The 15,617-nt window shown below is 63.0% G+C and overlaps 1 protein-coding gene across 1 annotated transcript; it reads right to left on the minus strand.

The window, feature by feature from the left end:
• Window positions 1–2,206: 2,206 nt before the first annotated feature.
• Window positions 2,207–15,587, minus strand: LOC104033141 (uridine-cytidine kinase-like 1). Its single transcript, XM_075707029.1, has 14 exons — window positions 15,341–15,587; window positions 14,021–14,127; window positions 13,784–13,954; window positions 13,133–13,204; window positions 12,646–12,835; window positions 12,475–12,536; window positions 11,899–11,915; window positions 10,471–10,569; window positions 3,641–3,734; window positions 3,475–3,537; window positions 3,126–3,248; window positions 2,664–2,771; window positions 2,419–2,575; window positions 2,207–2,280 (listed from the first exon to the last, which is right to left on the minus strand). Exons 1-14 carry the CDS (start codon window positions 15,585–15,587, stop codon window positions 2,207–2,209), a joined length of 1,584 nt encoding a protein of 527 aa, XP_075563144.1.
• Window positions 15,588–15,617: the final 30 nt, after the last annotated feature.

Here is a 15,617-nt window from a genome sequence, read left to right on the forward strand (position 1 = left end):
GCCGCTTCCGCCCGCGCCCGCCGCCGCTCTGCGCAGGCGCCGGCCCCGCCCCCGGAACCGCCCCTGGCCCCGCCCCCTGCCTCGGCCCCGCCCCCCGGCCCCGCCCCCTGGCCCCGCCCCCGGCCCCGACACACGGTGACACCCCCACAACGGACCCTGGCACCCCCGGTACTCGGTGACACCCCCCTCACCCACCCCAGCCCCCCCAGCACGTGGCACCAGCCCCATCGCACCCCCCGACACACGGTGACACCCCCACAACGCACCCCGGGACCCCCGGTACTCGGTGGCAGCCCCATTGCACACCCCACAAGCACGGTGACACCCCTCTCGCCCACCCCAGCCCCCCCAGCACGTGGCACCAGCCCCATCGCACCCCCCGACACACGGTGACACCCCCACAACGCACCCCGGGACCCCCGGAACGGGGTGGCAGCCCCATCACCCAGCCCGGCAGTGACGACCCCCCACACATGGTGGCACCCCCACAACACACCCCGGCACCCCCGGTACTCGGTGGCAGCCCCAGCACCCACCCAAACACACGGTGACACCCCCTTCACCCACCCCCAGTACATGGCACCATCCCCATCGCACCCCCCGACACACGGTGACACCCCCACAACGCACCCTGGGACCCCTGGAAGGGGGTAGCAGCCCCATTGCACACACCACAAGCACGGTGACACCCCTCTTGCCCACCCCAGCCCCCCCAGCACGTGGCACCAGCCCCATCGCACCCCCCGACACACAGTGACACCCCCACAACGCACCCTGGTACCCCCGGTACTTGGTGGCAGCCCCATTGCACACCCCACAAGCACGGTGACACCCCTCTCGCCCACCCCAGCCCCCCCAGCACGTGGCACCATCCCCACTGCACCCCCCAGCACACGGTGACACCCCCACAACGCACCCTGGTACCCCCGGTACTTGGTGGCAGCCCCATCACACACCCAAACACACGGTGACACCTCTCTCACCCCCCCCCAGTACACAGCACCATCCCCATCGCACCCCCCGACACACGGTGACACCCCCACAATGCACCCGGGACCCCCGGAAGGGGGTGGCAGCCCCAGCACCCACCCAAACACACAGTGACACCCCCCTCACCCACCCCAGCCCCCCAGCCCGTGGCACCATCCCCATCGCACCCCCGGCGACACCGCGGCGGCGTCCCCTGCCCACCCCCGGCGCGAGGCGGCAGGCAGCAGCCCGGGGGTCGCACTGCTCCTTTATTGGGGTACAAAATGAAGGCAGCCGGGGCAGCGGGGAGGGGGCGGCACCCCGGGGCTGGGGGGGTGCAGCTGAGCCTCTTCAGCCAGCAAAGCGGGGACACCCGGACACCCAGACCCTGCTCCGGAGCCGCTCCCGCTGCCTGCGAGGGGGACGCGAGGGGGACGCCAGGCCGCCCTTCCAAAGAACCTGAGCGACAAGGGCAGCGGCGGCGGGGCTGGGCAGAGCAGGGCCCCGCCAGCTTCCCGCAGCGCCCCGGGACGCGGGGGGCTCGGGCCGGCCCCCGGGCACGGCCGCCGGACAACGCCAGCTGCCCAGGGCCCGGGATGGCAGCGGGAATGTTTGAATATCAAACCCTCCCGAAGGCGCTCCCTGCCCTCCCGGGGCCTGGCCGTGTGGCAGGGAGGGGACGGAGCGTCACATCGGTGGGGACGAGGTGGTTTCCTTGAGGAGATCCCCAATCCCTGATGTTTTTCAAGTAGCTGGCCTGCCCCGCTGGAGAGCCAGGTGGGCAGCTGCTCAAAATAAATACAAATAAATACAGATTCCAGCAAGGGAGCCGGCCGGGCGCCCAGCCAGGGCCCAGAGGAAGCCTCGAGGGGACCGGACCCTGTCCCCCTCCTCCCCAGGGACGAGCGGCCGCAGCCAGACCACCTCTCCCTCCCGCAGGCACGGCCGGCCTGGGGCGCAGAGGCCGGTCTCGGGGGGCGAGGAACAGCCCCCCTCTCCCTGGGGTCCGCGGCAGACGCCATCCCTCCCTCCCTGCTCGGAGGGGAGGATCGAGGCTGCGAGGGGCCGCTCCTGCAGCGCGGAGGGAGAGGCTGGCAGCGAGGGGCTCGTCCCGCGGGGCAGGAGAGCCGGGGGGCTGGCGGTGGGCGCAGGCTGGCAGCTCGGTGCCCCTCCTGGGGGCGGAGGCGGGGGGCCGGCCCCATGGCCAGCCTGGCTGGTGGCCCGGCGGCCAGCTAGCTTAGCAGTCCGTGCCATCGCTCTCGCACCACGCAGAGGGGCCGTCGGTGCCGAAGTACCTGTCCCCGAAGTTACCTGAAGGACGAGGGGACGGAGTGAGGGGACGGCGGCACCGGCCCCGTCGCGATTCCCCCCGCCCGGGCTCCCTCAGCCAGGGGTCACCCCACCAGGCTGCCGCGGTGAGGGGCTGCGCACACCCTCGTCCGCCCTCACCGATGCCTGGGATGATGTGGAATTCCTCGTTGATCCTCTTGTCCACAGCGGTGGTGATGATGCGGACGCGGGGAAAGGCGTAGGCCACGGAGTGCACCCCCATCTCCGCCATCAGCAGCGACAGCAGGAAGATCCTGTCCTCCTGCACGTCGTGATCCTGCGGCACGCGGAGCCGTGAGAGCCCGGCGGGTGCTCGGGGGGCCGCACGCCCCCACGCCGCCCCCCCGCCGCCCCCGGCCCCTCACCAGCAGGACGCGCACAGCCATCATGGCAGCAGCTCCCGTGGACACGGTGCTGTCCATGAGGATGACGTAGTCCTCGCTGATCTCCTTGGGAAGGCGCAGGTAGTGGAGCTGAGGAGGGAATCACAGAACCATCGAATCGTTGAGGTTGGAAAAGACCTTGAAGATCACCCAGTCCAACCATTAACCCAACACTGCCAAGTCCACACTAAACCAATTCAGGGTAGAGTAGCAATTTCATGTTTCCTGGCTTGGTGGCTGCATTATTTATAATGAAAGTAAAACCAGGAATCATTAAGATTGGAAAGGGCCTCTAAGATCAGCCCAACCATCAACCCAACACCCCATGCCCACTAAACCACGTCCCCAAGTGCCACCTCTGCCCGTTTTTTGAACACCAGGAGAGGTGGTCACCCATCCCACGGTGACGGGGGACTCTGGGCCGGGGCAGCGGGTGCCGCTCACCTCGGGCTCGCCCGTGTCGTGGTTGGTCTGGATCAGGATCTTTCCCAGGCGGATGTCCTTGCACACAGCAGTGAGAGCCTGCTCCATGGTCTCCCCTGCTCGCAGGATGGAGACGCCTGTGATCTGGGGAAGGGAGGAGAACGCGTCTGCCTGGCGCCGCACAGGGGAAGCGGCCGCTCCAGGGAGCTCCTGAGGCTCCAGCACTGCGGGAGAGGGGAACAAGCCCTGCCCAGCAGCTCGTCTGCACGGGGACGGACCCCAGGAGCCGCCAGGTTTTCCCAGTCCACGCCGACCAGAGATAGGGCAGCCGCGTGCTTGCGGGGAGGAAGGGGCTGGGACGTCGTCTCACCCTCTGCCTGTGGAACCGCTTTCCTTCGTATGTTGTTCCCTGGGGCGTCTCCACAGTGACCGACTGCAGAAAGGGGAGGAGGAGGGAGCGCGGATGAAGCCGGGCCCCCGCGGGGCTCAGGAGGGGGAGACGTGGCCGTGGCCGCAGCCGAGGAGCGGTCACTCACCTTCAGCGGCAGGAAGGAGAGGGCATGTTCGATCAACAGCCTCATCAGGCGCTTGGAGTAGAAGATGAATTCGTCCCTGGTTGTGTCCTTGTTCCTGTTGAGGGAGGACACCTGCGTGAGATGAGCAGAGTCCCTGCTCCACCCCGCAGACGGCAAACGGGGCTCCAGGTGAGGGCCGGCATGAACAGAGAGCAGCCCCTGGGAACCTGGAAGCTCTCGGGGAGGAGACACAGCTAGTCATCGCTGACGTTTCAGGGCTTGCTGAAGACCCAGGGTGTTGTCTAGAAAGGACCACACGGTCAAATAAATTTGTTCAGTTCCCCTGGAAGGGGGACACAAAGCCTGCAGCAGATCACGTAGATCAGGTAAAGTGAAAGGATGCCACGCTCAGTCCTCTTCGGGACACGGGGGACGGTTCAGAGCTGACTCTGCATGGTGGGCTAGCTAGCCTAGCAAAGTGAATAAAGCAAAAAGGAGGGATAAGTGAGCACAACATGAGCAGCCTGGTGTAGGTGCACATCCTGACCCTGAACAGAGATGAGGCAGGTGCCCGAGAAGCAAGCGCAGAGGCGCAGCATTACTCGCTCCGAGCCTGACCTCTAATCACCGCTGAATCTCTGCTGAGGATTTGCAGGGCTGGAGATTTAGGACGTAACTGCTGACTACGTGGAAAGAGCCAGGAGAAAAACAGGGGGCGGGAGCCGCAGAACGTCAGGCAGCACCATCGGTTCTCGGGGCAAGAGAAACTCAGGAGCAAGTGGCACGTGTTTTGCACGGGCCCTGTCAGGGGAGCGCAAGGCGGAATGGGAGCACAACCAGGACGGACCACAGCAGAGCAGGACAGCTCCAGGAACACCTCGACGTGGAAGAGACCAGACCGCACCAGGGCCAAGAGCAGCTGGGTTACCTGACACCGGTAATGGGAAAACATCCGACATGTTCTCAGCTCCTCTCCATTTATGTACCAAGTGAGAGATAAACTACTGCCAGGAATCAGATTTTGAAATACCTGGCGTTATCTCATCACAACACTGAAGTGCTGAGGGCAGCAAGAAATAAATAAAATAAATAGAAAACAGAATAAAACCACAATGGGATCGTAATTCACAGGAAACCTCCCCTTCTCCCTCAGGAGTAAAGCCAACTGCGCGTGCACGGGCGCTAACCCCGGTGCCAGGAGCAGAGGGGAGAGAGGCTGGCTTTTCTCATGGGGAGCGTTTTGACCATCGGCACGCATAGAATCATCGAATCGTTGAGGTTGGAAAAGACCTTGAAGATCACCCAGTCCAACCATTAACCTACACTACCAAGTCCACCACTAAGCCAATTCAGGGGAGAGCAGCAATTTCATGTTTCCTGGCTTGGTGGCTGGGTTTTTTTAATGAAAGTAAAACCAGGAATCACTGAGGTTGGAAAGGCCCTCTAAGATCATCAGCCCAACCACCAACCCAACACCCCCATGCCCACCAAACCATGTCCCCCAGTGCCACCTCTGCCCGTTTGTTGAACCCCTCCAGGGCTGGGGACTCCCCCACCTCTCTGGGCAGCCTGTTCCAATGCTTGGCCACTCTTTCCATGAAGAAATTTCTCCCAATATCCAACCTAAACCTCCCCTGGCGCAGCTTGAGCCCATCTCCTCTCGTCCTGTCGCTAGCTACTACGTACATGTTGCAGCCCAATCCTTTCACCACACAAAAGGAACCACTGCACAAAACCTTGCGTTTCCCACAACACGCAGTTCTCCAAGCACCGTAACACGAGCGCGTACAGCACTTCACTCAGTGACAGGCAGGCCTGTCCCAGTCCCGTGTTACTCGGAGAGCATTTTCAGGTGAGCAGAACAGCTCCTCCACCAGCACTGTCAGCGTCACGTGCCTGAAGGCAAGAGGAAAAGGAGAATCTGAGATTTGCTTGTCGTTTAAAGTGTGATCATAAAGAATCCACCAGTGTCCATCTATACCTCGCACAGTCCGTGGCTGCTTTGGCAAACGAGTAAGTAGCAGGTTGTAATGTAAGTGCCATTTCACTGGAGAACCGTCAAGAACAAGCTTCTGGCTCCCTGGCTGAACAACAGCCGAGAGGCAGACTGACGCCGAAGGACTGCGGTTTAACAAGAAGCAGCTGAGATGCATTTTCTCTTCTGTAACCTGTGCCGAAAGCAGCGCAGCCTGCATACTTTCTGGAGAACATAAGGAACAAAGGAACCCTACAGACTTTTGCCGGTTCCCAGATGGAAGAGGTGGAACTGGCAGCAGTCCAGAAGAGGCAGAAGGATATTGAATATTTTTACTCTGTATTTTAAGACATCATCTGCCACTTCTCACATCTCACCATGATGACAGACAGCCCAGTCAACAGCGCTCTGGAGAAGGATAAACAGTCGCTAGTATCCCGAGATATTTTTGCAGCCAGACGTGGGTAGCTCACACCCGAGAGCTCTGCAATAACCAGAAAACCTGACTAACGTGGACATTTCCAACAAGCCCGGGGGACAGCGCGACACTCCCATGACAAGTCAGAAAATCAGTTCTGGCCTGGAAGAAACAGGCGCCCTGCCTACAAGCTCTTCAGCGTGGGCTGTCGGCACGCACGCTCCCCCACGGGTGGGCTTCACCCACACGCTCACCCATGGCAGCTTTGGGAGCACCGCCCAAGATCCAGGCACACGAGTCCGGCAGCAGCCCTGCCTCCACAGCCAGCCACCCCCGACGAGCCCCACGCTGGCCCCGGGGCTGCTCTGCCACGGACGGGGACAGTCGGCCGCCCCGGCCAGCCTCTGACCTGGGTGGGACAGGCCCGTCGGTGCTCCCGCAGAGGCAGACTCCTCCGCAGCCCCCGAAAGACGTCCCAGGGACGGGGGAGTATCCTCGGTCCCCGCGCTGCAAAGGCCCCAGCATGCCTCCCTTTTCGTGCAGAGGCAAAAGACAAGCAAGAAGCTTCTCCTCACCCAGGGGACAAGCAACTGTCAACGATGCAAGGGGGAAGGGGTGCTGCAAGGGAGGGCAGCCCTGACGCCCGCCAGCAGCAGTGGAGGACCCTCCCCGCGCCGGTCAGAGCGCGGGATCGCTCCAGCCGTGCCTCCATGCCAAGAGCGTTCCCAAAAGGGACACCAAGGCTGCTCACCCCGCCACGTAACAGCACGGGCTCAGACCTGCCATTGCCCAGGCGAAGCCCGAGGGCACGCGCTGCTCCAGGTGCTGCCCACCCGAACCATGGGCAGCATGCACAACCCCGCAAGCCGGGAGCCCGCAGCTGGGCGCAGCAGCGCTGCAGCCAGCAGCTTCCGAGGACCTCGATCTTCCCTGGCGCTCTCAGCAGGAGACGGCAGGAAAGCACCGGGTGGCCTGAACAGGGACCAGCAAGAACCTAGCTGGAAGCCTGAACACGATGTCAGGTTAGCTCACGAACAGAAGCGTCCGTAGCTGAAAGCCAGCCATCGCGTTCAGGCCCCCGGGAAGCTTGAGCATGGATGGGTTTCACATCTGAACCACCTTCTCTGGCGCCGGTAACTTCCCAGCATGCAGGGAGCACCTCGCTCTGCCCCTCGCTGAAGCACCACCAGCCACACGCTTCTCAAGGGCAGCTCCAGCGCAGGACAACGTGTCCTGCCAGAGCACAAAGTTCAAAGGCTCAGGCCAGAGCAAACTCGCCAAGAGGGGAAGGTGACCCACGCCACCCACAGGCCGTGCCACAGGGGCCATCCCGGAGCCTTTCCACGAGCACGTGGGGACCCAGATGCAAGCGGTGGAAGGGAACTGCCGTTCTCCTGTGGCAGAGAGAGCCCGAGATGCTGCAGGGCTGTGGCGGGGCAGAAAGGACTGTTCAGGCCCTGCAGAGCCCTGACGGGCACAAAATGCTCCTACTGACTCTGGCGGTCTGGACCCAAGACTGAAGAGTCTTTTAAGTTGGAAGACATGACCCATACCCTTATTACACCATCCATCTCTAGCCTGATCACGAATAAAATCATTCAGCTACTCTAGCGCGAGGCTGTTTTTCAGTTTCCGCCTCTCCACAATAACAGAAAATCACTCCAGAAACCACTTCTCCCTGAGATGCCCGAGTTTGCCATGACTATACTCGGCGAGATGCTCATCTGCTGCCACAACATAATCTTCCAGGAGGGCCCTCAGAGACAGAAGGCTGAGGCACAGAAGAGCCTCCAGTGTTGAGCAACAGGGAAACGACGTTGGCCGGCAGCAGCCTGGCAAGCCGAGATCAACAGGCTGTCTCCAAGGGAGCTGCGCTGGGAAAGGCAGGATGGAAAATGGGAGGCTGGAGGGGAAATCCTGGTTCACAGCGCTCTGGTGCATCCACAGACGCCAGGTTTGGTGTGCCAAGGCACTCCGAAAGGCAGTACTGGTGGGAACACCAGCACTCCACGAGGGTTGCCACTGCGGAAGGGGCAGCAGCAGCACCGCAGCAGCCAGAACAAAGACGGGAGATCTTCAGGACCCAGTAACTTCATGCACTGAGGTGCAGGAAGCTTGACAAAAGGCATGCGTTCGATCCCCCGCCAGTCTGGACCTCTCCAGGGAGCCCAGGAGAACGTCAGCAGGCAGGGAGCAGCGCCTCTGGAGCAGAGGGAAGCCCAGAGGGTCTCACATGAGGAGCATTAGCAGTTCCACGCCATGCTGAAGTCACGCAGCAGCAAATGAGCGCTGCCAAGTATCACCTACAAGCACCAGAAATATAAGCTGCCTTGCTGTTGCTGAATACAGGAACTTTTTACCAGAAGAGTTCCTCAGCTTAGAGATCTTAGTAACAGCACGGCTTCAAGCTTTCCCTGCTTTCTTGGGCTGCAGCAGGATTTGAGGGGGTGGCTGACAGGCCAAGTCAACGCCCCTCATAAATGTGGTATTTTTCATTTACCATCTGGAAGAGGCAAAGTCGGCCTTCCCGCAGCCGTGCCGCTCGCACCAGCCGGCTGCAGAAACACAGCACTGCTACAGTAGCTCGAGGTCAGCAGGGCTGCTGGACTCCAACCACAGCCTGCATGGGTTTGATCCCCTCCCTCCCTGGGGCAGCTGAAGAAACTCCTAAGTCTAAGCAGATTAAGGTTATTAGAGGCTTGTGGCACAAAGATGGAGGCACGACAGGCCGTTCCCAGCAAGGCAAAAGGACACGGACTTCAAGGAGGAAGATGGGAACAGCAGTTACAGATAAGAGAGGATTCAGTGCCTGCCCATGGTGCTGCCCCTTCCTCAAACCTGGCGCTTGGCACCAAGGTTCCTTGGCTCCCAAGGGAGCAGGAGGAGCCGTAGGTGAAAGGTCCGTGCCAGAGCCTGTGAACAGGAAGGCTAGAGATGGGGCAGGCTGCCACACAAAGACTTGCATTCTTCTCTCCCTGCGTAACCCCAGGGTAAGGGAAAACTGCTCCTTTGCAAGCAAACGACATTCAGCCTCTGGAGGAGCTCTTGCCCCAGGATCTCCAACCTTCATCTCGCTCTCTACAACTCCCTGACAGGAGGGGGCAGGGAGGGGGGTGTTGGTCTCTTCTCCCAAGTAACGAGCGATAGGACGAGAGGAAATGGGCTCAAGCTGTGCCAGGGGAGGTTTAGATTGGATATTAGGAAAAATTTCTTCACAGAAAGGGTAGTCAAGAATTGGAACAGGCTGCCCAGAGAGGTGGGGGAGTTCCCATCCCTGGAAGCGTTCAAAAAACGGACAGAGGTGGCACTTGGGGACATGGTTTAGTCTAGTCTACCCTTAATTGGTTTAGTGTGGACTTGGTAGTGTAGGTTAATGGTTGGACTGGATGATCTTAAAGGTATTTTCCAACCTAAACGATTCCATGATTCTATGATCTACCATTGAGCGCAGGGACAGCAGATGAGCTAGAGAAATCGGCTCAGGCCGTGAAGAAGCCACTGCCAGAGCACTGGAGCAAGAAGACGCTGGAGGAACATGGTCATATGTGCCCCAAGGTTCCCTTAGCTGGGCCTGAACTCAGAACTACTAGAAGTCCACAGCCGAGGGGTGAGGCACATGGGCTTCAGACACCGGCACAGGTCTCCGCCCAGTGCACATAAGGTGCCACATCACCTGGCTTTTTACTGCTGCGAAATGCCTTTGGAGCCTGCGCTTCGACAGGGAGGAGTCACAGGAGGAGCCTGGAGTAGGAACACCTTGCTTCCTACAAGGAGCTGCACGGCCTGCATGTGGTAATGAGGTGACGTTCTCCAAACCAACACACAGGCGCCGGTAGCCAGCCACAGTGCGAGCAGGCGCAGAAGAGCCCTGATGAGCTCAACATCCCCTTTCTGTTTTACAAACCCAGTGAAGGAAATGCACGCAGAGGCTGCAAGCTTCTGCAACCGCAGTAACAAGGAACATCTTAGTGGTCCCACAGGATTCGGCTCTTGACCCTACACCAACGCTACTGTCACCTGGAAAAGAGGAGCACTGACAGGGAATGAAAAGATCAAGTGAGCGGCAAAGTCATGGAAGCAGCCTGGGTCCCCTCTGTAAGCTGGCTCTAAAACCAAGCGCCTCAGGAAAGGGGCAGCAAGGGCACCTCACCCCATGCCACCAGCTGCTAGGCCTGTGCTCCAGCTAGGAAAGAGCTAACCAGTCTCCTCTCATCGTAAGAAAAGCCTGCCCGTGGCTCAGAAGTCACCCCAGGGCAGATGTGCCAAGGTCTTGTTGCCAAAAAAGTGTCTGTAGGCTGGAGCCAGCTCCCTTCAGCAGTTCTGCTCCAAGAAAACACCTACGTCCAAAGCCCTAAAGGCAGAGGAGGGAAAACTGACGCCAGGTTTTGTGGTGTGATCCTACGGAACAGCCCTTCTGTGAGGGACACAGAAGAAATCCTGAAGGAGGCAAGGACCTACCTGATGATGGTGTGCATGCCTCGCACCTGCGGCGTGTTCTCCAGGACGCTCAGCGTCTTCGGCAGGGGCTGCCCTTGGTGGGCAGAGGCCAGAGCTGCCCTGCAACAAGCAAGCAGCGATCAGAGCTGCACAGCACAAGCACACAGAGCCACCGCTCAGAGCGGGACACAGCCCCCGAGCGAAGGAAATCTCCTCCCGGAGAACCCGCTGCACAGGCTGGACATCAGAAAGCACCTGGCCTTCCCGCCCTGATCCCTAGGAAAGCCCCACATCTGGCACCAGGTATGAGATCCCAAAGCAGTACCACCCCGTACAGCTGGGGAACCCCCCCCCGACCACAAATCCAGCTGTCAGCTGCCTCCACACACACTCTGCCAGCGCCTGGGGAGCGGGAGCCGCAGCTCAGCACAGGCAAGACCTTGCTGCGCATCCTGGGGCAGGTTGCACTGAGACATGAGGACGGTCCCACTGAGGCTGCCTACACGGTGTCCCAGAGAACAGGGAGGGCTGTCCAGGGCACTTCTCCCACGGAAAGGAGCAGCCTGGGGCACTCTAACGTTCAGGGCAGGAACCACGCTCCAGAAAGGGACAGGAGCAGCGCAGGGAGCGAGTTACACAAGTCGAGCATAGCTGCTGTGGGACAGGTTACACAGGAGCCTGCAGCCGCAGCAAAACAACCCCCAGGAAGCTGCAGACAGGGCAGCCACCTCGGCAGTTGTCCTGGTTTCAGCTGGGATAGAGTTAATTTTCTTCCCAGTAGCAGGCACAGTGCTGTGGTTTGGATTTAGTAGGAGAAGAATGCTGATAACGCACTGATGGTTTAGTTGTTGCTCAGCACTGCTTATACCAGTCAAGGACTTTTCAGCTTCCCCTGCTCTGCCAGGGGCACAAGGAGCTGGGAGGGGGCACAGCCAGAAGAGTTGATCCCAACTGCCCCAAGGGCCATTCCATACCATACGGCGTCATGGGCAGTATGGAAACTGGGGGGGTTGGCTGGGGAGCAGCGATCGCTGCTCAGGAACTGTCTGGGCATCGGTCGGCGGGTGGGGAGCAATTGCATTGGGCATCACTTGCTTTGGATATTATTATTATTATCATTCTTATATTGTTATTATTATCATTACTATTTTACTTTATTTCAACTATTAAAGTGTTCTTATCTCACCCCAGGAGTGTTTCTCACCCCTACTCCTCCGATTCTCTCCCCCATCCCACCGGGGCAGGGGGAAGCAGCGAGCGGCTGCGTGGTGCTGAGCCGCTGCCTGGGGCTCAACCAGGGCAGCAGTCGAGGAAGAGCAGCTACGCTCAGGCATCCCAGCAAAGCTTTGTCCAGCAGGGACAGAGAAGAGGCAGGGCTCGGAGAAGAGCAGGTGCTGGCAGCCCTCCACCCCCAGCCCAGGAACCGCAGCTGGCAGGGTCCCCACGTACCTGACAGTGATCTCACGCTGGGTGGTAGAGCAGAGGCATCCAGCACGGCAAAAGGGGAAAGAAAAGACACGCAGTCACTGTGCTGGCCAGGCACAGCCCTGGTCCAGCTCCCACCCCTTCTCCTGGGGCTAAACCGAGAGCAGGGAAACCACCGCTGGGCACAGCTGGGAGGCACAGGCAGGCTGCGGGGCGCAGCCAGGGGCGAGCGAGGTGGGGACAGCTGAGAAGCGCTGACTGGGGACAGCTGCGATCAGAAGAGCTGACTGGGACCGCGGGGGACAGCAGGCGCACAAGGCCAGGCCAGACCGCAAGCGCCAGGCATCACTGCCAGGGCAGGGCTGTGCCCAGCCCCATCTCCGCGTCCCCAGCCCCATTTCCGCGTCCCCAGCCCCCACATCGCAGCTCGCTCTGCCCCGAGAGCTGCGCTAAGAGCTTTTGTAAAGAGAGGGGTGACACCAAGAGCCCCCGGGTGCTCCAGGAGCACAGGGCTGCGGGCAGCCACGTCCTCCCGCTCTGCGTGCGGAATCCACCTCCTCCTCGCCCGCGCCAGCAGCGATCGATCAGCCCGCGCCTCACCTTCTCCAGCTGGCTGTGCACGTGCTGCACGATGAGGTCCAGGGCCACGGAGTTCTCCCCACCTGACGGGAGAGCGGAGAAGCCGGGTCAGACGCACGCCGACCCGACCCCCTCCCAGGACAGCCGCTCCCGCCACTGGGGTCAGGTCTGGCAAACGCAGCCCGGCCTCACCCCTGGGCACCACGATGTCGGCGACCTGCACGGTGGGCTCGATGTACTGCTCGAAGGCCGGCTTCACAAACTTGTTGTATTGCTTGATGACGCCCACGATGTCGCGCCCGCGTTCCATGATGTCGCGCTGCAGCCGCCGCACCAGCCGGATGTCAGAGTCCGTATCCACAAACACTTTCATGTCCAGGAGCTGGAAAACTGGGAGGGGTGAGCACCCTCCACGCAGCCCCCCGGCAGTCCCGCCTCGCTCCCTTCACCCGCGGCCCAGCCACGTCCGACCCCCACAGCGATGGCACCCAGCGCTGCTTCCTGAGGGGCTCTGCCAGCGAGCGGAGCAGCGGGAGACCTCTCCCTCCACAGCCCCCCGCCATCACCCTGCCCCAGCGGCACCGAGGGCCGGGCCAGGACGGCGCTCGTCCCCCCCGCTGCACTCCTCCTCCCACGCCACGCGCCGAGACGGGCCACCAGCCGCATCTGGCAGCGATACCTTCAGCAGCTCCTTGTTCGCAAAAGCCAGTATCCCTTCGAACACGATGACGTTGGCCCCATACACCGTTTTCTGTGGGCAGGTAAGAGCCGTAGTCATCCCGCCCTGCTCACGCACGCCGCAGCAACGCCAACACTCGGCACCGACAGCGCCTCAGCCCCTGACCCACGCCGGGCTCTCGCCGCCCATGGACACAGCTCCCCATAACCACCCTACATCACCCAACTTTTAAGGGCCCTTTTTCTCACCCCTGCACTTGACACCCCAGCCCTGCGTTGGCCCAGAACCCAGAGCCTTGCTCCAGGACCACAAATCTCTACCCAACACCTTTCCTCAGCCCCCGTCCTCACTGCACTCCTTCACGCTCTGCACTGCAGCCTCTCACTGAACTCCGCGCTGGTCCCTGTTTCCATGTCTATCTCCGCGCCTCCGTGCTCCCTCCCTGCCTCTACACCCCAAATCCCCCCGGAGTGACCCTCCCACACCCGATGGCCCCCAGCCCCTCCCTCCCTTCGCCCTCCCAGGCCCCACAGCCCCTGCACTCCCTACCCCTGCCCCACAGGCATCCCCCCCGCATCCCAGGGTCTCTCCCCACAGCACCCGGCCCGCCTGCCCTCCCGGGGCCCAGCCTGGCTCCCCTGCGGCACCCACCCACTCGCGGCGGCGGCTGTGCGTGGTGAAGTCGTAGACCGGCACCTTCACGCTCTTGCCCTTCTTGAGCTTGCGGAGGACGCTGACGAGCAACTCGAAGTCGAAGGCGTCGGGGTGGTCGAAGTTGTAGTCGCTGCGGGCCGCCAGCGCCTGCTGCCCCTCGTCCAGCACCTGCGGGCACCGTCACCGCTCAGCACCACGCCAGCCCCCCACGACCCCCGGGGCTCCGGCCCTCACCTTATAGAAGGAGTCCATGGAGAGCAGCACGACCCAAGGCACGTCCAGCGCCTCTATGATCCGTGTTGCCACCGTCGTCTTGCCCGAGGCGCTGCCGCCGCACAGGCCTGGGGGCGAGCGGGCGGTGGCACCGCGGCGGCCACGGCTCCATCATTTCCCCAGCTCCAGCTCCATCCCGGTCCCAGCCCTGGCTCCAGTCCCATCACTTCCCCGGCCATGGCTCAGGGCACGGCTCCACCATTTCCCCAGTCCCAGCCACAGCTCTGGCCACGGCTCCATCCCTTCCCCTTCCCCATTCCGACCCCGGCTCCAGCCCCAGCCCCAGCTCTGGACCCATCCCTTCCCCAGCCCAGCCCACCCTCAGCCTGGCCCTAGCCCCGGCCCTTCCCCGGCCCGACCCTGGCCCTTCCCCAGCTCAGTCCCAGCCCCAGCCCTGGCCCCATCCCTTCCCCAGCCCGGCCCCGGCTCCGGTCCCATCACTTCCCCAGCCTGATCTCGACCTCGGCCCCGGCCCTTCCCCAGCCCAGCCCAGCCCGGGCTCCATCCCCCCCCCGGCCATGGCCTCGGCTCCGGCCCCGGCTCCCCCCCAGCCGGTCCCCATCCCCATCCTTTCCCCAGCCCAGCCAGACCCCGGCCCCAGCTCCATCCCCCCCCAGCCCGTCCCCGTCCCCGTCCCCATCCCTTCCCCAGCTCGGCCCCGGCTGCGGCTCCAGCCCTTCCCCAGCCCGGCCCTGGCTCCATCCCACCCCCCCCCAGCTCCGGCCCCGGCTCCGACCCTGGCTCCGACCCTTCCCCAGCTCCGGCCCCGGCTCCGACCCTTCCCCAGCTCCGGCCCCGGCTCCGACCCTTCCCCAGCTCCGGCCCCGGCTCCGACCCTTCCCCAGCTCCGGCCCCGGCTCCGACCCTTCCCCAGCTCCGGCCCCGGCCCCGACCCTTCCCCAGCTCCGGCCCCGGCCCCGACCCTTCCCCAGCTCCGGCCCCGGCTCCGACCCTTCCCCAGCTCCGGCCCCGGCTCCGACCCTTCCCCAGCTCCGGCCCCGGCCCCGACCCTTCCCCAGCTCCAGCTCCGGCCCCGGCCCCGACCCTTCCCCAGCTCCGGCCCCGGCCCCGACCCTTCCCCAGCTCCAGCTCCGGCCCCGGCCCCGACCCTTCCCCAGCTCCGGCCCCGGCCCCGACCCTTCCCCAGCCCAGACCAGCCCCGGCTCCATCCCCCCCCCCGAGCCCGGCCCCATCCCTTCCCCAGCACGGCCCCGGCCCCCGCTCAGCCCGTTCCCGGCTCCGTCCCCCCCAGCCGGTCCCGGTCCCGGCCCCGCCGCTCACCGATGACGAAGGCCTCGTCCACGGGCGCGCCGGTCTCGCTGTACCATGGCGGCCGGCCGGCCGTGTAGATGGTCCGCTTGCTGGTGCGCAGCAGCGGCGGCTCCGGTTTGCACTGGCTGGCGGTTCGCCGCCGCGGGGACGGCGCCAGCGGCAGCCGGCTGAGCAGCGAGCCCAGCGGGACGGGGCCGGAGCCGGGGCCCGCCGCCCCCCACGGGCCTCGCCGCTCCTCCGCGCCCGCCGCCGCCATCTCCCCGCGCCGCCAGGGGCCGGGCGGGAC

This window comes from Pelecanus crispus, chromosome 3 (genome assembly GCF_030463565.1).
Source record: "Pelecanus crispus isolate bPelCri1 chromosome 3, bPelCri1.pri, whole genome shotgun sequence".
Lineage (NCBI taxonomy): Eukaryota > Metazoa > Chordata > Aves > Pelecaniformes > Pelecanidae > Pelecanus > Pelecanus crispus.

Coding starts and splice junctions, on each gene's coding strand:
- LOC104033141 (XM_075707029.1), bottom strand. CDS start 15,587: ATGGCGGCGGCGGGCGCGGAGGAGCGGCGAGGCCCGTGGGGGGCGGCG. Junction 14,128..15,340: donor GGACGAGGCCTTCGTCATCG/GTGAGCGGCGGG, acceptor GCTCGCCCCCAG/GCCTGTGCGGCGGCAGCGCC. Junction 2,772..3,125: donor ACGACACGGGCGAGCCCGAG/GTGAGCGGCACC, acceptor TTCCCTCCTCAG/CTCCACTACCTGCGCCTTCC.